This window comes from Aphelocoma coerulescens, chromosome 26 (genome assembly GCF_041296385.1).
Source record: "Aphelocoma coerulescens isolate FSJ_1873_10779 chromosome 26, UR_Acoe_1.0, whole genome shotgun sequence".
Lineage (NCBI taxonomy): Eukaryota > Metazoa > Chordata > Aves > Passeriformes > Corvidae > Aphelocoma > Aphelocoma coerulescens.
The window spans coordinates 2520182-2541680 of NC_091039.1; the positions used below are offsets into that span (position 1 = coordinate 2520182).

The following is a 21499-nucleotide window of genomic DNA, read 5'->3' on the forward strand; positions in this document are numbered from 1 at the left end:
TTACACTTTTGTGCCACAGACTCTGTCCTGCTCATGAGCCCAAACCCCTGAGCAGCAGATCACAGGGTACAGCTCACAGGAGTCTGGTCCATGGCACCTGGAGAGGGACCCTGGTGCTACAGTTCTGCTTCATAAAGGTGGGTGATTTGGCTCTTCCCTCTGGAGAAGAGGCGTGGGGAGGGTCACATCAGCTCACGTGGACCCAACACAATTTCCCAGCTCTCACTCGGACAATGAAGACAACACCCAAGGCACAGCAGCTGCCAAGAGAAGCACCAAGGTGCTCCTCACATGAAAGAGGACAGAAACCAGCCATTGGTCAGCAATGGGGCTCATTTATTGTCTCATGAAAATGAGTGACAAACAGCTGCAGTAATGTCAGCAGAACCAAAGCTTTGCCCAGGGCCTGAGCTCTGAGCGCAGGGCTCCCTGCTGCACTGGGTGGCACTGGGAGGGCTTGTGATGGAGTCAATGGATTTGGGAGATCCCTGAGCTGCAGGGAGTGGATTTGAGGCTGTTCCCAGTGGCCTATGTCCTCCTGATGCCACCATCCCACAATGCTGATTTCTGTTTCCTCCTTCTATACCAGCTGCCTGCCCTTAAAATAGGAGGAGGCACATGCAGTCCCCAAAATGGCTACACTGTGTGTGGGACATCTACCCAGAACCAAGAGCCTCTTCCAGGAGCGAGGTATGGGGGCAATGGGGCAATCAGACCCCATTTTCACCATGTCTTACCAGGAGCCAGGTGACTACAGACAGGAGTGCTCCAGGTGTGCTGTGCTGTGTGAAGGGGGGGTGGCAAAGGTGGAGGGGGCCTGGTGTGCCCTTGGGTGCCTTGGCTGGGTGCTGCTGGGCGACCTGAGGCAGAGCACATGAGTTTTTTCTGGGAACTGTTTGGGTTTGGCTGCTGTGGGTTTCAGATACCCCTTGTGAGACACTGTGGGTCAGATTGAAGCACTGAGCATCCCCAGCTCCTGGTCTTGGCTGGAAGTGAGGGTTGTGTCCAACCCATGAGGCTCCCAGTGAATGAGTGGGGATTCCCAAAATAGAGGTGGTCCAAAACTCAGGTGTACACATGGATACGGTGCTTTTGATGTCATGAGACAGACACCAGCTCATTTCCAGGGGTGTGTGGGACCTGCAGAGAGCCCTAGAGGACAAGGCCTGGGGTTCCTGTGGGTGGCCATGTCATCACAGTCGGCCATTTCCAGCAGTTGCCACAGAGCAATGGCTTTGGTTAAGATGTCTCTGCCTTGAGAAGACACGCTTGGCTTCGCTGCAGGCTCCTCCTGGCTGGTGATGCTGCAGGGTGAGGAGGAGGAGGAGGGTTTCCCTGACCCACTTCCTGAGGCAGTGGGGCTCTCTCCCAGACAGTTCCTAGCAGAAGTGAGACTCACACAGGGATTGTCTCCCCCCATGGCCAGCCCTGAGTGTCTGGAGCTCAGTCAGAGCCCTTCTAGGCCAGGGGCAGCTGGCAGAGCGGTGCCTGTTGCCTGGGCAGGTATGATAGGGATGAGGGTAGACAGGTTGTACTGGTGCTTTTCAGGGAGCAGTGTGTGTCACCTTGCTGGCCCCTCGGCACTGGTGTTGGCCCTCGGCGTGTGCTGTGGGGCTGTTCCCACGGCTGCTCTGAGGAGGTTTATAAGTGAGATGTGTAGGGCGGTGTGGGTGGGGAGGGGAAGAAGGTTATCCGGAGGCTGCTGCCGGACAGATCTTGGCTCTCTGAAGTTATCAGCATCTCACTGTCATTGAGGCAGGGACAGTGCTCAGAGAAGCCCCTCTCCTTCCCCCTAGTGCCCACCCTTTGCTGGCAGGGGATGAGCGTCATGGAGGGGAAGCTGTAGCTGTCAAGGATGGGGCGCACTCCCAGGGAATCAGGTGTATCAAAGATGTGGTCGATGTCGGAGAAGTTCACCAGAGCCTGGGTGGAGTCATAGGAGCTTTTCTCCATGTCATCAGCCCTGCAGGACTGGGGGAAGCTGCCCTTGTCCTGCCCTTTCTGCCTCAGCAGGCGGAAGTCATCTCTGAAGTGAGGGTTGAAGAGCAGGTAGAGCAAGGGGTTGAGGCAGGCGGGCAGGGGCAGGACCACAAGGAAGATGGATTTGATGACCTCTGGGGTGATAAGGAAGAGATTGAGGGTAGAGGAGAAGGTGAGGAAGGCCACTGGGCAGTAGAGGAGGCAGTTGGTGAAGATCAGCCAGGCCACATGCTTGACCATGGCGCAGTCCCAGACAGCGCTGAACTCCCCCTTCAGCAGGTTGCAGTAGAGTCGGATGTAGGTGCCGGTGATAGTCAGGAAGCAGAGCATGTTTGTCATCACCAAGGCCACAGTGAAGCCCAGGGTGGCGGGTTTCCCCTCTGGGATGGGGTATGGGAGGCAGAGAGGGGATGCTCCGTATTCCCCAATGGAGAAGAGAGGCAGAACGGCAGCCACAGAGGACAGCAGCAGGCAGCAACAGGCAGCAGCCTTGACCTTGCCTAGGGAGGGGGACTTCCCATAGCCCCGCACGCAGGAGGCCGAGAGGCTGCACTGCACAGCAGCCAGGGTCAGCAGGAAGATGGCAGCCTGGGAGGCCAACACGGACAGGAACCCTGTCACCCTGCAGCCCGCACCCGTCTCCCATCTGGCGCCGTATCTGGCAAAGTGGCCGTAGGTGAGGGTGTCCACGAGGGCCAGCATGCTGCAGGAGACGCCTGTCAGCATGTTGGCCCCAGCGATGGAGCCCACGAGGAACTTCACCGGGGACAGGTAGCTGGGGGAAGCAAAGACAGCCAGGATGACCAGCCCATTGCAGAGCACCGAGACAAGAACGATGACCCAGACTCCCAGGCGGATGATCCAGCTCTCAAACAGGTGATCACAGGGCTTGAAGGGACCTGGAAGACAAACCCCAGGTTACACCCAGCAGACACTGCTTCTCTCCAAGTGGTGCTGCTCGGAGTGGGGGCCAAGTCCCCACCAGCCACGTGAGTGCTGAGGGCTGCTGAGGAAAATACGACATTGTCCACCCTCCTCCTCAGCTGCCTCTTGGCTCTCCCCTGCGCTCCTGAACCCACACTGGAGTGCCTCTGGCATCCTCTCAGATCTTGTCTAGGGCAGAAAAAAGGTGCAGGGAGAAGTTGAAATGAAATGTGAGAAACAAGGAACTGATCAGAGCTCCCAAAATGTAAGAAGGTTGTGACTCCAGACTGACCCGCACTCCTGCTGTTGGGCTGGCATTTGGGCCCCTCTACCATTACCTGCTCCTTCTCATGTTCCCCCTGGGACTCAGTGGTGTGGAGATCTGTCAGGATGCTGTATCCTGCTCTGGCATTGCCAGCCTCTCTCTGTACACTCAAGACCTTGTCTAAGAGGTGTCTGACTGTTTCTGTGTGAATGGCCTCTGCACAGAGGGGATGAGCACCATGAGGTGAAGTGTCTGGGAATGAGGGAGAGAGGGAGGGAGCTGGCGTGGCAGGGGAGGGACAGAGGGGTCTGGGTAGGCAAAACATGGAAGGATATCAGGAGAAAGAAAGAACAGAAGTGGATGGATGGGGGAGTGAGTAAGGGAAGGTCATGGAGGGGTAAAAAGAGGATTGGTGTGGAAGCTGTTTGCCAAAGAAAAAAGAAGAGAGTGGGGAGAGACAGAGTGGGCAATGGCATACAATTGCCTCTGGGAGGGATTGGGATGTTTCAGTGAGGGGCTCAGCAAAAACAAAAACAGGATGGTAGAAGTTTAAGGTGGTAGAGAGCAAATGAAATTAGAGGAAATGGAGAAATTGTTCTCATCTCAACGGAGGTGATGCTCAGAGTGCCAGGCAGCAGGACATGCCCTCAGACAAAATCTTGTTCCTTTTGCTACAAACTCAGTGGAACGATTGGTGGAAACTCTGTCTCTGCCAGCGTCCCACAGCAGGCTGGCAGGGACCAGACCTCTCCAGCCTCCAGCTGTGCTTGTGTAGGACCTCACTGAGCTATGAACAGGGACAAAATCAGAAGGCAACTTCCTCGAGCCCCAGCCAGCATGTGCAGTCCAGTGCCTCCCTGCTCTCCCTCCCTCAGGCAACAGAGCGAAGTGTCCCTGCAGTTTGCAGTGCCACAGGTATGATCAGGACATCAAGAACAAGGCCTTGCCATGCAATATTCCAGGCTGGCTGAGACAAAGCCAAGTGTAAGCCGTGCAAGGGACTTTTGGAGAGCCAGATCTGAGTGCAGCAGGTCGGTGGATGGAGGAGCTGGTGATACCTGGGGTTCTAGATCAGGCTTATCCTGACCTGGGCCTCTCCTCATAGGAGGGCAGCTCCATCCAACAGGGAGATGGAAACTTCTCATCTGTCCCCCATTTGGCCTGAGCCCAACCTATCAGGCTTCTGATCTGAAGGGTTGTGGGGGATCCTGGGCATTTAGAGAAGCTCAAAGGATCTCAACTCTGTTCAAAGGGTTTCCCTGGCTGCTCACCGGGGCTTGGTGTGCACTGAATAGTGGGGTGCAGCTTTGATTCCTCAAGGTCCAACTGAAGATCATCTGCATCTAGGTCATCTGGGGAGAAAAGAACAAGAAATGGTGCTCAGAGAAGAACAAGCAGAACCATCAGAGCTAACTGGGCCAGGAGCTTTTCCTGCTGCCTGTCCTCCACACAGGCCTTCCCAGCCAGATCCCAGCCTGCAAGTTCAAAGTAGCTGCTGGTGTAAAATTTGTCCCCTGCAGTCACTGCTGTAGAGGGAGAAGATCTTGTAAATGTTGGTGGGTTGCAGTGTAGCCAACCCCTCTGTTTTTAGGTTACTCCCAACATTTGAAGTGTAAGAGCCCCAGATCCCAGAGCTGTGTGACTGCGGTTCCCTCCTCCCAGCAAGCTTTATTAAAAGTAAATAAATACTCCAGCCTGTGTGGTTACAGAACACAAAGCCTTCAAATGCATCTTCTCCATGGGAGCTTTCTGGGCAGGCCTTGTCCAATGTTTGTTCATCAACGGGGATTTTGGGGCTTTGTTCAGAGGGAGCCATCAGCCTCTTCTTGCAGCACAAATTTTTCGTCAGCAGTCACCACCGCCAAACGGTTCAGCAGCAAAGAGACAAGGGAACACAACATTTATTGCTTTATTTTATGCCCTGTAAAATCTTGGGACTGTTTTTAATCGTGGATGTTCCCAGGATTTGCTGAAGGCAGACTGGCTGCCTGTGGCTGCAGACTCTGCATCCGTGGGGCTTGTGCAGCCAGGCTGCGGAGCCCAGCCCTGCACCAGCGTCTCTGTCATGCTGGCAGTGGCACCCCGAGCCAGGCTGGGGCTAGCTGAGGGTCAGGCAGAGACCCCCTGGCTGAGGGAGAAGCTGCTGGAAGGGAATGGGGCCGAGCCCTCAACTGTGTTTTCAGTGTAGGTCATCACCAAGGCGTATGGCATCCTCTCAGTCTAATCCACGACGTGCTTTTCTGCTTTGTTCTTGTTCCTCTCCCCAAGGTCCTGCTGACTGACAGCACTGGGACACAGTGAGGACAGCTGCTGTCCTGCTGCCCCGTTCCCACCCCTGGCACCAGCACAGCCTTCAGCTCCCAGGGGAGATCTTTGGAGGGTTTTCTGCCAGCAGGAGGAAAGGGAAAGGATGTGGTTTTGTTCTTGCTACAGCCTGGTAGACAGAGAGCTGGATCTGTGGGATGAACTCTCTCTTGGATGAATGGACTGATGCTGGAGCCCAGGTGTGCACCTGGCAGCTCAGACACTGGCCAGGAAGGCAAATTTCCACAGTGCTGAAGATAAGGTTGACCTGAGTGGGATTGTCTAATCTGTTTAGAAGTGGTGCTTCTCATGAGCTCTGCTCTCTGCCTGTGTTTGTAAATGTGACTGGGATTATTTGATTAAAGGATGATGACAAATAACGTGCTATCTTTAGTGCCTCCTGACAAGCTTCATGGCTTTCTCAGCTTCAGGGAGCTTTGGAAAAAAAAGTCATTTTTAAAATCTGTCTGCGTAAGAATTGAAATATTACTGCTGCTTTGGATCCTGGCAAGGAACAACTCACAGTGGGATGGAAAAATATTTCATCCTTGTATTTTATAGTCTTATAAATCTCCAGTGTCTTTTCCAGCCACAGTGCGGAGGCTGTGATGTGCAGTCACGATACCCGAATAAAACAGACACAGGCTCGCTCTCTCTGTGCTCTGCTGAGACCCAGCCCTTGGGAAAGTGTAACCTGTGCCATCCATTTTCTCCTCAAAGCCTGGTTTTAAGCCCAGGTTAAACATTTTCATGAGGTGAAGGAAGATCTTTGTTTTGCCTGGACTACTAAGCCTGCTGGGAATTACAAAGCAACCCTTAGTCAGCACAGTGGGATTCAAAGTGCAAAATGTACCTCTCTCTGCTAGAAACCAGTCCTTCTCCAGCCTTGGAACTGTGGAGAAAGGAAAATGGCTGTTGTGTCCTAGCAAGGCAGGCTGTATTGATTTTGAAGAACCTGTTATTTATTTGAATTTTGCTGAGGCGCCTCCACTTTCTGAGGTCTTATGGAAAAAAACCACTTTGCCAGTAGTGCCCTTTCCACGAGAAAGGAGCTGCCAGTGAAGTGAGAGGAAGAGGAGCAGAATTGCTGGAGAAGGGATAGAACAGAAAACACCGGGCTGAATGCTTTTCCCCCTTAGTCCTGTCTGTCTCAGCCAGGGCAGTCCCCAGGGTTTGCAGGGACCTGCCCTCTCCTCGGCGTAAGGGCACGAGTGGCTGCAAGGGGCCTGGGCAGATCCTATTTTGGGTCTGGAGTAGCCTTCTCGAATGACAGAAGTAGGAAAAGTGTATCTCTAAGGACCCTCCAGGGTTTGCCACGTGGTTGCAGAAGTTCATTAGTACTTTAGAAGCTGTTGGAGGTGCTGGGCTGGGGGAAGCAGTGTCCTACTGCCGAGGATAGCCGCACACGTGCGCTCTCTTCTCACTCCCCACAGCTTTGTTCCAGTACTGCAAACATGTGCTTGTAAGTGAGTACATCCCTCTCTATCCTCAAACCAGAGGTCCCAAAGGGAGGTGCTGGGGTGGTGGTGGAAGTGCCCCAGGGCACTTTTCCTGCCCTCCTCTGCAGCCACTCTTGGGAGCTGCTGGCGACTGCTGGGGGCTCTCCTGGTGACGGGGCCCTGAGCCATCTTTGGGATCCTGCTCAGCCACAGGGGATGGACTTGGGACAGGGGTGTCTGCTAAACACTGCCAGTTGTAATCCAAAGAGGCTGAGACAGCTGGGATTGCCCAGCCTGGAGAAGAGAAGGCCCCAGGACTTAGAGACCCTTCCAGTGCCTAAAGGGGCTCCAAGAGAGCTGGAGAGAAGCTATGGGTGCCCCATCCCTGGAAGTGTCCAAGGTGAGCCTGGATGGGGCTTGGAGCAACCTGAGAGAGTGGAAGGTGTCCCTGCCATGGCAGGGGTGGAATGAGAAGAGCTTTAAGGCTCTTCCCAAACCCAAACCATTCTACAATTCTATGATATCCCTAACACTGAAAGTGCTGGAAATGAGACCTTAAACATCTGTTTTGACAAGGTGACAGAATGATGAGACAGGCACTGACCACACTGCTTTGGGCCTCAGGTGGCTGTTACTCAGATGCAAATGGACATTCCTGGGTGGTGTGGGGTGGGTTCCCAGGCATCCAGGGCCCTGGAAGGATGGGGAAGAGCTGATCTGGGCCTGGGGTCTGTGGCACCACATGTGCTCTGGTCTGTGTGCTCTGGTGGTCCCTCAGGTGCAGGGCTTGGGTGGGGCATTGGTGCTGGATATGGGAGCAGAAGAGGCTGCAGGAGCCGCTGCTGGGCAGGGCAGGGCTGGGCATTGGGGAGCCTTTTCTTATCCCTACATGGCTGCCTGGGACCAGCTGCCTTTCACTACCCAGCTGGAGGTTCTGTGGATTTGTTTGGGAAGGACTGGAAGCAATGCACAAGGCTGAGAGTGATGCCTTAGGTTTTAACTTTTAACTTTTTCAAATCCTGCACTGCCTGGTGTGTAACTCTGAAGTTTCTTGTGGCCTGTTAGCTGCTGTTTGCTCATGCTGGTCAGATACAACAAACCTCTCTAGGACACCAGGCCACAAAATGTGTAAACTAAAAAGCCTCTGAAGGGGGGGCAAGTTGGAGTAATTACATCGTGAACTGAGGTTATAATTGGAGAATTAACCCTGACATGCAAATGAACCAAACTTATAAAAGTGTGAAGAACCCATGACCCAGGGTCCATCTTGGGTGTAGCCTTTTGACTGCCCAGGGTGTGCCTTTGAAGGCCCTTCAAATAAATACCTACCTTTATTCCCTTCTTCTTGTCTAATCTCTGTGTTTTAGGTGGCCACCTCAGGCATCAAGAGGCCAGAGCTGTCTGGAGGTGTTCCCTGTCCCTCTCACAAGTTCTCTCACAGCATCTGAGTGCCCTGACAAGCCTGGCTGGACCCTGCTGTGACACAGCCCTGAGGCATTTTGTTTTAAGCAGACCACTTTCCCTCTTGCATGAAAGGAATGTTTGGGAGCTTTTCTCCTCTTTAATGAGGACGTGTTACAAGGTTCATATAACCCAGCTAAATACCACCAGTGGCCATTGGAAAGGAGGCACAGGGAACAGAAATAAAGCAATGATTAAGTAAAACAGCAATATCACAAACCCCTTATCAGCAAGAGCAGACCCCGTTGCTGGAGGTCTGGAGAGTCATCTGCAGAAGCTGCACATCATAAGGAATGATGTTCCTGTGCATTTCACGTTTGCACCTCTGTGCTTTGATATTTCAAAACAGATCTGGTGCTTTAATGTCTGAAAGTGGGAGCCTTTACGAGCTGCAAGTAGTCTCATTTGGCACTTCTTAGAGTCAATCAGCATTCCCCTCGGGTCCCAGCATCTCATGAACACACCACCCGCAAGGCTGAGAGCGGCCTGGAGGCCTGGAACCCTGTAGTAGGTTTTGGTCTGCTGACAGGGCCAGGTGAGAGCATCCTTTGGGACATCAAAGACTTTGGTACCGAGCAAAAGCAGATTTGTGGCCCCTTGTCACAAACCAGATCTTTCCACAAATGCTATAATTTGCTGGGCAAACCCCACAACTATCTGCACCCGGACTGCTACGGTATGGGCTGCATTAATGATGGAAAAAGTGACCTGGCTCAGAATAAAATCCTGCAGCAATGACTGTAACATGACTCCTCTGTACTGTCTGGCCAGTGTTACCAGCAAGTCTACCATGCTTCCTGGAGCCACATCATGCCAGCAGGAATCACATTTGCTACCCTCTGGCTGGACTCTTTGCATGTCTAAAGCTTATTCTCAGGCTGTGAAGGATCAGGGCAGGAGCAGGAGCACAGGGCTTGTGGGTCACTTGCTGGCTGTGTCACCAAGTGTCTCGGTCATCCTGCCCATAACACAGCATCCAGCGGCTCCGGGTCAGTATCTGCCTCCAGATCCAGTCCTGCCTGCTCAGGATGTGGGAGGACACAGCAGAGCCCCCAGCTGTGGCTGGATGCTCAGTGCTCCTGGGAGCAGGTGGGTCAGGGGCTCTCCAGGGACACAGCCCTCTCTCCATCTACCGTGTGGATTTGCCTACAGGGTGTCTCAGACCTTGGAAGTGCACCGTGTGTACACAGATATATAAATAGATGCAGCACCCAGGCTGTGTCCTGAAATGCTGTTTCCACTCTCCAGCAGTTACAGAGGAAGCAAAGGGGCTCATGCTTTTCTTTACGTTATTCTGAGATTCTCTTGCAAAGGGATCACACCAGCCTTGTGCTGGAGCTGCTGCTGTGCTGTGGGGCTGGGAGTGCAGGGGTGCCTTGCACTCTCTGCTGGCCTCCTGGAACTGGCCTCATTCAGTCTGTGCAGAGCTGCACTTTGGAGCACAGAATAAATTGACTCTTGGACAGAAAGTGCTGTTTGACCATGGAGCTCCTTCTTTGCTGCCTTGGCCAGTCCCTGTGCTGTGTTCCCCAAATGTGTCCTGCTGTCACACCTAACCCTGACCTTCGCCGTAACACCAGGGATGTGTACAAAAGTAGCACATCCACAGCTCTCTCTACCTCCAGCCAGTTGAATATTCCAGGTCTTTCAGTTCATTCTCTTACCCAGATTAATCCCAGGGTCCTTCCTCTAGATGATGTAACAATGAAGACTGATGCCAAAGGCTCCACATTGCCCAGAAGTCTAATGACCAAGCCCAGTTGTCCCAGGTAGCCTCAGCCACCTTCCAGTGCCTTGGGCAGCCTCCCTCCATAGCCAGCAAGGCCAAACTGACGAATGTGCCCACATCGTGGAGGACTGCCAGGTCCTTTGGTTACATTGTGAAGGTTTGGATGTGCCAGATCTACTCTTTCTTCCACGTGGGATCACCAAATGAAGCCCATTCAAAGCAATGGGCCACCTGTGCTGAAGAAGGCTCAGCCTGCCTTCCCTGAGGCAGGTGTCACCTCTGACAGTGGCACTACTCCTGCACATGCAGGATTGCACCTGAACTCGCAGCCCTGCCCAGGGACTGCTCACCATCCAGCCTTGTTTACTCACAGTGGTTATCAGCATGACCTGGGAACAATTCTGAGGTCCTCTTGTGGGGATCCTCCTCCTCAGGGCTCATGTCTTCTGCCTCCCACTGGCTGGACACCCTGAAGAAGCTGCTGCAGCTCCCGTAGGCACAGCACTGGTAGGCGTACGGCACCTCCAGGACTCTGCACAGAAGAAAGCAGAACTTTAAAGTGTGTCCCCTCCATGACCTGACTTTCCATTGCTTGACACTTTTTGCTTAGCTCCTTCAGTTGTTCAAAGATGAAACTCATCTATACAGAGTCACAAAATATTCTGAGTTGGAAGGGACCCACAAGGATCATCATGTCCAGCTCTGAAGTGAATGGCCCATACAGGGATCACACCCACAACGTTGGTGCTCTTAGCATCGTACTCTAACCAGCTGAGCTAACCTCAGAGACAAAAAAATATGGAACACTCCATGAATTTCTGTGATGTCCTTGCACAGGAGCCATGCTGATCTTCTCTGTATCCTTCTGGTTTTGGTACATGTGCTGCTGGCATGACAAAAGCTGGTCTGTAGGGTGATGGTTACAGTGGAGAGGGACTTTGCTTTGGTGAAGGACTCCGTGTAGGACAGGGTGTGGACCCAGGGCACCCCATGGTGTCTCTGCACTGACCCACTTCTGTTGCTTAAGACATTGTCAGTCAATAAAATTGTTGTTAAACACCAGGTTTGGAAACTGCTCTAAAGCTCCCAGATAGTTCCTTCTCCTGGTTCCAGCCAGAACAGGGTTAATTTTTGCAGCAGGGAGGGAGCATGGCCAGGACCCAGAGGTTATTCTGTACCACCTTACTCGTTGCTGGGGGCTGGGGGAAAAGGAGTCTCTTCTGGGGAGAAGGGAGCAAATGTGATGGGGGAGCCATCTGGTACTTGTTTGTTGTTGGGGGCCTTTCCATGTAAATAATTTTCTTTTCTTATATTTCTTGTTATTAACATTTTTGCTGTTACTGTTTGCGTCTTATCTCATTGCTGTTTCCAGTAAATTGTTCTTATTTCAACCTGTGATCTTGGCCTTTTGTGCCTCCTGTTGGGGAGGAGTGAGTGGTGCATGGTTTTAGGGGGAATACTAAATTGGAGAATACCATTCCTAAACCACCACACTCCTAAAAACCCTTCTGCTGTGCTCCTCAGACTAAACTAGCCCCTCTCTCCAATATGCCATGTGTTGCTGTGACCCAGCCCGCTGCGGGGCTGGGGCAGCGTGATGCCAATCAATCCCAGCCCATTCCCTGGATCGAGTTTCCCCAAGAGGCAGACTCAGCGGGTGGGTCCAGGGGTGGCTCAGAAGCCTAAGCTGCACCCCCTGGGCAGTGCCTGGGTCCAAGCCGCCTCCCCCGGTTCGGGAAAATTCTCGGTTACTCGGTCGTTCATTGGTTCTGTTATAACTCCCGCCTCTCGGTTTACCCCAGTGGTTCTTGTTAAATTGTATCCGACCCCTGGCTTGTAACTCATTGGTTGTTTTCCTCTTTCACCGCGATTTTCAAACTCTCTACAAAACTGAGGACAAACCAGGGGGAAGGATCTCATTGCATTCCATCCCTTCCGAGCTTGTTTGGGTAGCGAAACTTCCAACAATAAACCTGTTAGGAGTCAGACCAGAACAGCCTCTCTCTTTGTCTCCGAGCTAACGTGAGCCCATCCCATCGGCTCCTGCCGCATTCCCTCTGCCGAGAAGCCAGCGAGCCAGCCCAACAAGCAGCACTTTTCCTGATGCCAAAGTCGCTTCAGTGACGCACAGAAGTAACGCAGCTGGACTCTCTCTGACCTGGGGCACGCCAGAGTTGGTGCCTTGAGCACAAGTACTGCATTAGCCATGTACAATCTTCAATTTTTACCACAAGGCTGTGTTTTGCCAGGCATCCTTTGTTTCCCTCAAGGGGAGAAGCTTCCCTAGAGCAAGGCTCCCCTTGTTGTTGAGGGTTGGAGAGGCACCTTCAAGCTCCAGTTCCAGGAGTCCCAGCTCAGGCAGGAATTCTCAGGTCTCCCAAAGTGAAGCAAGTTATTTAAATATGTCTGATTTCTACTTGAAAGTTGAATTGTTAGTTACTAATTACAGCATGTCTTACAAGGTTAATTCAACAGCAGCTGAGCATCATCTGGATGCAATACCAGGCTGTCTGTCAGCAGCTGCATTTTTGGCTTTGCTGGAAGTCAGGGAGACTGCTGATGAAGGCAAAGGAACCTCAGGTTTTCCAGACAATTAAGGTCTTCTGACAAGATCAGTAAATGTGGTAAAACTCTCTAATCTAAAAATATGCTTTTGTTTTATGTTCCCAAACATTTCTGGCTGAGCCCTGGGAGGGTCTGGAAACTCTGTATACAAGCTTGTTTCCTGTTATAAGCTCCAAATTAGATCCTATTATTGAAAGGTGGTAGGGAGGTGCAGATGCTCCCAGCAAGGCTGAGAACTGCTCAGATGACTCTTCCAGACATATGCCCCAGGAGCAGGGCTACTTAATGGCAGTACCCCAAAATTTAGGGAATGTTAATGGGTCCATTGCCTGGCATGGCTCAATGAAGCACTGCTGCTGGCTCAGGTTCTCTTGTACAAATTCAAACCGGCTCAAGAGATGCCAATGGAACTAATTCAGAGGAGAAGCACCCTAGAAGTGCTGAACTTGACCCACCCTGCACAAGGGACTGCCTGTTGGAGCGGGTCTGGAGGAGACCACGGAGCTGCTCTGAGGGCTGGAGCCCCTGTGCTCTGGAGCCAGGCTGGGAGAGCTGGGGGTGTTCACCTGGAGAAGAGGAGGCTCCAGGGAGACCTCAGAACCCCTTCCAGGACCTAAAGGGGTTTGGCACTTGTGAGGCTGTAGCTTGAGTCCTATTTCCAGTTCTGGACCCTTCACTTCAAGAAAGACATTGAAGGGCTGGAGTCAGTCCGGAAGAGGGAAATGGAGCTGGGGAAGGGTCTGGAGAGTAAATCATATGGAGAGTGGCTGGGGGGGCTCAGCCTGGAGAAAAGGAAGCTCAAGGGATCCCCCATCAGCAGGGACCTTCTCCCTCCCTACAACTGATGATTGTAACAAGGTGGGGGTTGGTCTCTTCTCCCAGGCACTAAGCAGCAGGGTGAGAGGAAATGGCCTCAGACTATGCCAGGGGAGACTCATGTTGGAATCAGGAGGAATTCCTTCAAGGAAGGGCTTGTTAGACATTGGAAGGGACTGCCCAGGGAGGTTTGGAGTCCCCATGCTGGGTGGTGTTCAAGGAACAACTGGAGGTGGCACTCAGTGCTCTGGGCTGGTGACAAGGTGGGGATTGGGCACAGCTTGGACTCGATGATCTCAGAGGTCTTTTCCAATATCAATGACTCTGATTCTGTGGTTCTGTGAAGAGAGCTGGAGAGGGACTTTGGACAAGGGCCCGGAGGGACAAGGACAAGGAATCCTCATTTCCTACTGGAAAGGGCAGGGTTTGATGGGATATTGGGAAGAAATTCTTCCCTGTGAGGGTGCTGAGGCCCTGGCACAGGGTTCCCAGAGCAGCTGTAGCTGCCCCATGCCTGGAAATGTTCCAGGCCAGATTGGATGGGGCTTGGAGCAATCTGGGATAGTGGAAGGTGTCCCTGCCCACAGCAGGAGGTGGAACGGGATGAGCTTTAGTGTTTCTTTCCAACCCACACCATTCTATTGTTCTATGATCTTGGGTGTAGAAAACCCTCCAAAAGCTTCTGGAATCCCCTGCCACTTGGAAACCAGTCATGCAGCAGATCCCAGCTATGAGTTAAAGAAGTCAGAAGAGAGAGCCCTGCAGGCACTGCTGCTGAGGCAGCCTGAAGTGAAGCTCCACACTTTTCCTCAGGCCTGAGCTGTTAAGCCCCGTGTTGGTGCAGTGACCTGTGACCCCAGCCCTGTGTGTAAACTGGAGAACTTTGGGAACCCATCCTGGATGAGTAGGAGCATCAGCTCATGCATTCTTGGCTTGAAGGGAACTCCCTGGGACACCCAAGCAAGAGATGACTTCATCTGAGGGGAATTTGTGTTCTCTGGAGCATGGGTGCCTAAGCCTGAGGGCAGGTGCCACACTGAGACCCAGGAGCCAAGGAGGGTCAGGAAAGTCTGAGCCTGCAGCACAGCACTGTGCTCTGAGCCTTTTGCAGCCTCTTCTTGATCTGTTTGACCCCTTCAGGCTCCTCATTAATCCATAACAGACAAGACACGGCCACACAAGCAGAGTTTATGGAAGGAAACCTGGATGTCATTAGGTAGGACTGCTTCTGGGAATGTTTTCCATTGAGAGGAGCCCTGAGCTGGGCCTGCTCCATGCTTTCCACTTGTGTGTGTTTGGGGTGGGGGTGGTGGCCTGGGAGCACATCATTGCTCTCCCATGGAGCATATTAAAGATGAGATGCGTTAGCAGCAGATGGATCTTTCTCTACCCATGGGCCTGGAAGTGTGGAGAAAGCACAAGACAGAAAAGGAGAGCCGGAGGCTGAGTGCTGTAGGCAAATACAGGCTGTGCTGAACACCAGAAGTGAAAGAGTCGACACTCCAAGTACCTCATTTTGGGGAAACTCTCCTTGGGGAAGGGCTCAGAGAGAGCTGGGTTGCCTTGGAGCTTCAGATGGGTCAGTCCAGCCAAACCATCCAGGGGCAGCGTGACCAGCTGGTTGTCAGTCAAGTCCCTGGTGAGGGGAAAGCAGAGAGGGAGACCACGGTCAGGGCTCTGCTGCCAGTGGTATCTCAGCCAAGCAGAGGGCACTGCCTCAACTGCTCCCATGATGTGATGCTGAAATTGGGGCTGGGAGCTGCACTGGGCCAGGAGCCTCTGGAGATAAACATACTGAGACTGCAGTCCCTGGGAAAATGAGGGACTGGGGTTAATGGCCACGCTGAAAGCTCTGTGTGGTATCTCCCTCACTGTACACATACGTGCCCCACACATTTCTTCCTCCATAACAGGGCAGGAATGGCTGCAGGTCCCAGCCCATAAAATACCCAAGAGATAGAGAGAGGCCTGGGAACTGGGCAACCCCCAGAACCAGCACAGATGGTCTGCAGTGACTCTTGCAGAAACAGCCCAACATGCTGATCTTCCTTAAAGGCATCTAAGGCAGCTATGAAAGCATCAGGAAATGGAGGTTTAAGTGTTCAGGGTGAGAGCATCTTGAAGATGGCCCCTCCTGCACTTCATCATCCCTTTATTAATAATATTAATAGGAAACCTTGGGATTTGTTCTGTCCACATCAGTGCTGAGACATGCACCTCAGCACATCAGTCTTCCACCTTCTAAATCCCGGGTGTCCTGGTAGCCCAGGGAGTCAGTCTGAGGTCCTCAGACACCTCCTATCCATGGCCCACCATGAATAAAATATCCCTGCAACTTACAGCTTGGTGAGGGAGTGCAGGGTCACAAAGGCTTCTGGGTGAATAAATTGGATGTAATTCCAACTCAGGTCTCTGCAAGGCAAGGACACACCAGTAAGAAGAGAGCAGAGCAGGGCAGTGAAGCTGCTGACACTGGCCTGGCCCTGATGGGAGCACATGTGGGATCAGTAGCCCCTTGGTCAGCAGCAAGTTCTGTCCCATTGCAGCTCCCCACAGACAACTATGGGTCTGTAGATGGGTGGTTTCTAACAGAGGGCACAAGAGTTTGCCTTGCAGGAGCTCCTCTGATGGGACCAATGGGAAAGGACCAATGGGAAAGGTTCTTTTCTGGCTTAATTTCTGTAAATTTGGGAATTTTATGCCAACGTGCCAAACAGGTCATGCCTTAGTGCCAGAGCATCCCCAGTGCAGTCACAGTGCTGGATGCAGCAAGGGCAGATCGGGCCAGGAGTCTGGGGAAGGTGATTTTGGAATGTCTCCTGTCATGTACAGGTGCTTTGGATTCACTGAGTCCCCTCAATAAACTCTGCCTCCAGCCAAGTGAGAGCACTCTGCTCTCTCTGTCACCAGTGTTGAGGAAACCAGCAAACTGGGACACATTTCTTGCCCTAAGGCTGACTGCAGGACAACCTTCATCTCTGCAGCTCTAAGGGAGCCAAGATACCTGCTCAGATGTGTGTGAAATTGGGTGGGATGAATCCTTCCCTGAGGGACCAGAACATACCCAAAGGCCACGCCAGAGCTTGCTCAGCTCTGTGTGTGTGACTGTGGGCTGGAGCAGCATGCTCATGTTTCCATGAGTGTCTGCAGTGTCACCTGGGACACCTCAGTGTTCCTGGGCAGTTGTAAACATGGTGTACATGACACCCACGGGATCCTAGGAATGCTGGGCTATTAAATGGCACTCACACTGCTGCACCATGGGAAAAGATTCTATGGGATTTAGTTCACTTCCTAACAGAACAGCAAATAAAGACCGTCAGGGCTCTTCCCAGATGTCACAGAGACAATCGTGCCCTTCAGGGCCTTGCCAGCTCTCCAAGGTGCCAAGCACTTAGGAGGTCACTCTGTGTGCATGGGAAGGGCATGCTTGGGTGCACTTGGTACATGGAACACAAGCTTTTGAGTAGTGGGGAGGAACTTTCAAACCAAACAGGATGCTCTGCATGGATGTTCCAGGAGTGCACGGCCCAGGACCACCCTGTGTAGCATAAGGGGTGCTGGAGCTCAGGTACACCAGGGTGAATCCCTGCCCTGAGTTCGCCTGGCATTCAGGAGGCCGGTCTGTGATGTGGGCTCTGCTTTGGCAGAGCTGCAGCGCGTGGTGAGAGCGTGTGGGGTGTGGGCACGAGGGGGGCAGGAAAGGAGGGGGGTCTGCAGGCACAGGGGAAGCCAAAAGAATGGTTTGTGCCCTCTTCTTCTCTAAGGCAGAATGGAAGAAGGACTCAACAGAAAAGCCTCCCAGCAGAGACAGAGGCAGCGGGGTTGGGAGCTTCCCACAGCCCATCTGGGTTCACAGTTCCCCCTCCCAGCATGACCCCAGCTGGTCCCCTGGCAGACAATACTTGCATGGAGCGCAGGGCCATCAGCTGCATGAAGGTGTCTGCTCTAATCTCGTGGATCTTGTTGTGCTGGAGACCACTGGAAAAACAGAAACTGCTTTGAGAAGAGAGCTGAAGGCAGTGTTCCTACTTTATGGAGATCTTTGTCCCGATGCAGCAGATGCAGACTGTCACAGTGGAAGTTGCTGTGCTTGGGAGACCTGCTCTTATTTCAAGAATTAAACAGGATGAGCAGCAAAACCTGTCAGAGCCATTCTCTCCTCCAGGCAGCTCCAGGGCTCAGACAGCCTCTGCTTTTCATGCCATCATGACTCAGTAAAGAACTGTTGATGTGCAGTGGCCAAAGGTGCCCTGTTAACTCCAAATCCACACTGGTTTCCCACTCTGTTCTGCCCTGGGCCTCCAAACTGCTTTTTCTAGAGGAAATGCTGAGAGCTTGGAGCCAGTGATCAGCAACCAGCTCTGTGTGACCCTTCAGGAAGGATCACGTGGTGCTGCCCTTTGCCTTGGTGAGGATGAAGGAGGTTTGAGGGCTGAAGGCATCTCAGTGTTTCTTGAAGAAAAATCTTGATGTCTTGTAAAACCCACCATCCACATCTGCACATGAAGTGCCTCAGCCCTCCACATCTCCTTTCCAGTTGTCTCCTTCATCCCCTGGGGAAGGGGAAAGAGCAGGGTGAGAGTTTACACAGACTCTGCTGACTGACCTACACACTTCCCAAACCCTCAAGAGACATCCTGGATACTCCAACCATGCACCTTGTGGGAAAGCCTCAGTTCCTCAGTTTTGTTTTCCCTAGTGTGAAACAATGGGGAATATTTATGAAGATTCCTGCAGAACGCCCATCATGAATTCCCAGATCTGCAGAAGCCGTGTCCCCACCTTCTGCAAGGGGAGACAGCCACTGCCTGGTGCTCCACCTACAGCAGCTCCCTGGGCATTTTTCAGGTAGTTAACCTGCCTTTAGACTCAGAAATGATCTTGACTCATCTCACACAAGGATCCTCATGTGCTGGCTGTAATGTCTCTGCTGGTATTTGGCCGAGCTCCTGTTCCAAAGGTGGGCACTTGAGGCTGGTCCCTTGGTGCCCCACATCACCAGGCTGGCACTGCTTCTACCTCCAGCCAAGATTTCATGTGGGGGCCACTGGAAGCTCTGGGCACAAATTTGGGGGTCTCACTGACTGGAAGAGGTGGAGTTTGGGCAGAAGGGGTATTGGAGCAAGGTGGTGAAAAATAATTTAGGGGTGTTTAGCTGTGAGGGATGACCTGTGTGGTGCAGGTAAGGGTCTGCACAGAGGCAGTTACAGCAGAGCCATGGCACACCTGAGTTGTTTGTGTGCCAGGTTGTACCACCAGGCACCACCAGACTTGTTCCAAACCATCAGGAATGCTGATGCTTGGTGGGGGTGGGGCTTACAGGACAATAACTTTGGGGTTAAGGGACCAAATACTCATTTTGTAAAAAAATATTAATTTAAGGTATAATCTGTTTGACTTTAGCCAGAAACTGGGATTTATTGTATTTCCTATTAATGTTAAGTCGAATTTGGCATATTATAAAATTTTATAAGAAGGAACTTAGGCAGAATGTGTGAAACTGCAGGTTTGGAATTCTGAACATTTATCTTTTTTTTGGTGTACTTTCTATGTTTTTCAAATGTTCTCCTGGGGGTACTCTCACAGCTGCCATAAAAGGCAGCAGGGGCTGTGTAACTCTCATTTTCATGTGGTTTCACAGTGTCCTAACATCCAGTTTGCTAAGGCTGGATGGCTGTCCAGGCTGCGGTGCTGCAGAGAGCAGGGACAACCTGTCCTGTGGGTTTTTTTATGGGGATGTTGCCCCCATACATCTGTTCTTCCAGGCAGCAGAATTCTATAAAAAATCACGGAGTCTATTTTAATTTTTTTAAAGTTTTTTTTTGTTTGTTTGTTTTTTGTTGTTTTTTGTTTGGTTGGTTGGTTTTTTTTTTCTCAAAAAGGCCAAAGACTTGTGTTCTATTTGAAGTGTAGGGCCAGATCTGCAGACACTCTGAGCTGGATGTGAATAATTTTGTCTCAGAGCAACAGTGGTGCCTCTCGGGGCCTGCAGAGGACCCAATTCAAGTCCTACACCTGAGGAAAGAATCCCCCCTGTCTCAGGAGGGGCTGGCCCTGGGCAGGGTGGATAAGAGCTGCTTTGTGCCCATGGCATGGGACCCCTCCTTGAAGCAGAAGACATTTATGGTGGACATTAAACCCCATTCTTGATTAGCTCATAGTGGGACTGGAGTTAGTGAAGTGAATTCAGTGCTGTCACATCCTACTTCTGTTTGAAGTGTCTGGGACCTCTGAAAGGACCTCAGTGAATTCAGCTCCTATGCACAGGGAGTGTATTTTTATTCTGTATGTGCACAGGGGCAAAGAGTGGAGCTCTGATCCATTTGCACTCCAAGCAGTGAGTTGTAATGCCCAACTTTCCCAGTGCGTAGGGAGTTTTGTGTGTGGGAACTGCCCCTCTCCTCAGAACAGCCCTTTTCCCCCCAGAGCACAGTAGGAACGAGCTCCATACTCACAGCTCCTCCAGCTGCTGGCACCGATGGAAACTGGGCAGCTCTTCGATTTGGTTGTGTGACAGCTCTCTGCAGGGGAAGGACAGAACAGGAATGTTGGGACATCAAAAGGCAGTGCCCCTGAGCCCTCCCTTGGAAGGCAGGTACTGCTGGAGAGTGAGGTGGCCTCACTTCATTCTGCACAGCTCCACTTTTGGCAACCCCGGTGAGTGGGATCTCCACTCGGCACCTGATGCTGGCTCTGGGTGTCTCTGTGCAAGGCAAGGGCTGCCCCATGATTTACCCACTCCTCCGTCCCCTGCCCAGCTCCCTGCAGCACAGCCTGTGGCTGATGGAGCTGCTCGTACAGCTGGGCTTGTCCTCCTCCCCAGCCTCAGGTCAGCTGTGAAACCCACCTGTGAAACCACCCAGCTGTGTGCCACTTCTGCCATGCACAGCCCTGCTTTCTGCGGGCACAGCACAGAGAGATTTCTGCCAGAGCTCCCAGAAGCTGCAGATGTGTCTGCAGAGCCCAGGGAGGTTTTGTTCAGCCAGCTGCTCTCCTCCCTTCTGGCACAGCAAACCCACTGCCCATTGCCTGCTCCCCATTCAGCCTTTCCTGGCTTTCTCCCAAGGTTAGGGAAAGGGTTGTGGCATTGGCAGAGATTTGGTTCAGGACATCCCAGACTGTGAAAACCTCTGGTCCCTGTTCTTTCAAGTGCTGTCACTTGAAAGGAGTTTGCAGCAAACTCCTCTTCCCACTGGTTCATGGCCCAGTGTCATGTCAGCATCTAGAGTAGACTGGCTTGATAGTCGAAGGAAAACCCACCCTGGCACAGCTTAACGAGAATTTATTGAAGCTGAAAGAGGCTGGGTAAGGAGTAACGTTTAAACCCAGCTCTTTCCCCCACCAGCAGAAACTGGATTTGTGGTTGTTCAAGGGAAATTTGCCCCAGGGTAAAGTTTTGTATGTGGATTCTCTGCCGACTTTCCAAACTCGGTTTCCATCTTTCTGCCAATAGATTGCTCCTAAAATATTTCAATTATTTTTTTTTTGCCAACCCCCTCACCACCAGTTTTCTGTGGTGGAGAGGAGGAGGGAGGGAAAAGCAAGCAAAAGGTTTGTGCTTGGCTCTGGAGGCTCACCCAGTATGGAGAAAGAGCCTTGGCATCAGACACTTGTCCCTGTCCCTGTGTCAATCCACTGGGCTTGACAGGGCTGTAGCTTATCTAACAGCCATGGGGGAGAACCAGCCCCAGGAGTTATTTCTGGTTCCTCCAGAGTGAGGGTAACCAAGTGCAGCCAAGAATCTACAGAGCAGCCCCAGTCACTCGTGCTCTGTTGGGAACATACCAGGATGAGGGTGCTGATGGCATCAAGGGACTTCAGCTCTGCTCAGGGGAGCGTTGCCTATTTCTGCTGGAGAAGGAAGACAAATCTTCCAGAGCTCAAGGACCATTTGGACAACGCTCTCAGGCACAGGGTGGGATAGCTGGGGTGTCCTGTGCAGAGCCAGGAGTTGGACTCAATGATCCTTGTCGGTCCCTTCCAGCTCAGGATGTACCATGACTATAAGAGGTC

At 52.2% G+C, this 21499-nt stretch overlaps 1 protein-coding gene and 1 non-coding gene across 3 annotated transcripts in view; both read right to left on the minus strand.

The window, feature by feature from the left end:
* Window positions 1-344: 344 nt before the first annotated feature.
* Window positions 345-21499, minus strand: part of LGR6 (leucine rich repeat containing G protein-coupled receptor 6) — a 151536-nt gene continuing 130381 nt past the window's right edge. For both annotated transcript variants that reach the window (XM_068995745.1, XM_068995743.1), the window contains 7 exons: window positions 19942-20007; window positions 17393-17464; window positions 15824-15895; window positions 14994-15119; window positions 10474-10634; window positions 4441-4521; window positions 345-2879 (listed from right to left, as the gene is read on the minus strand). In XM_068995745.1, the coding sequence (XP_068851846.1) occupies window positions 1642-2879; window positions 4441-4521; window positions 10474-10634; window positions 14994-15119; window positions 15824-15895; window positions 17393-17464; window positions 19942-20007 (1816 nt within the window). In that variant the 3' untranslated portion in view covers window positions 345-1641. The remainder of the gene's footprint in view (window positions 2880-4440; window positions 4522-10473; window positions 10635-14993; window positions 15120-15823; window positions 15896-17392; window positions 17465-19941; window positions 20008-21499) is intronic.
* On the minus strand, window positions 10895-10998 carry LOC138099063 (U6 spliceosomal RNA). Its single transcript, XR_011146679.1, has one exon. It is a non-coding gene; the product is annotated as a U6 spliceosomal RNA (small nuclear RNA).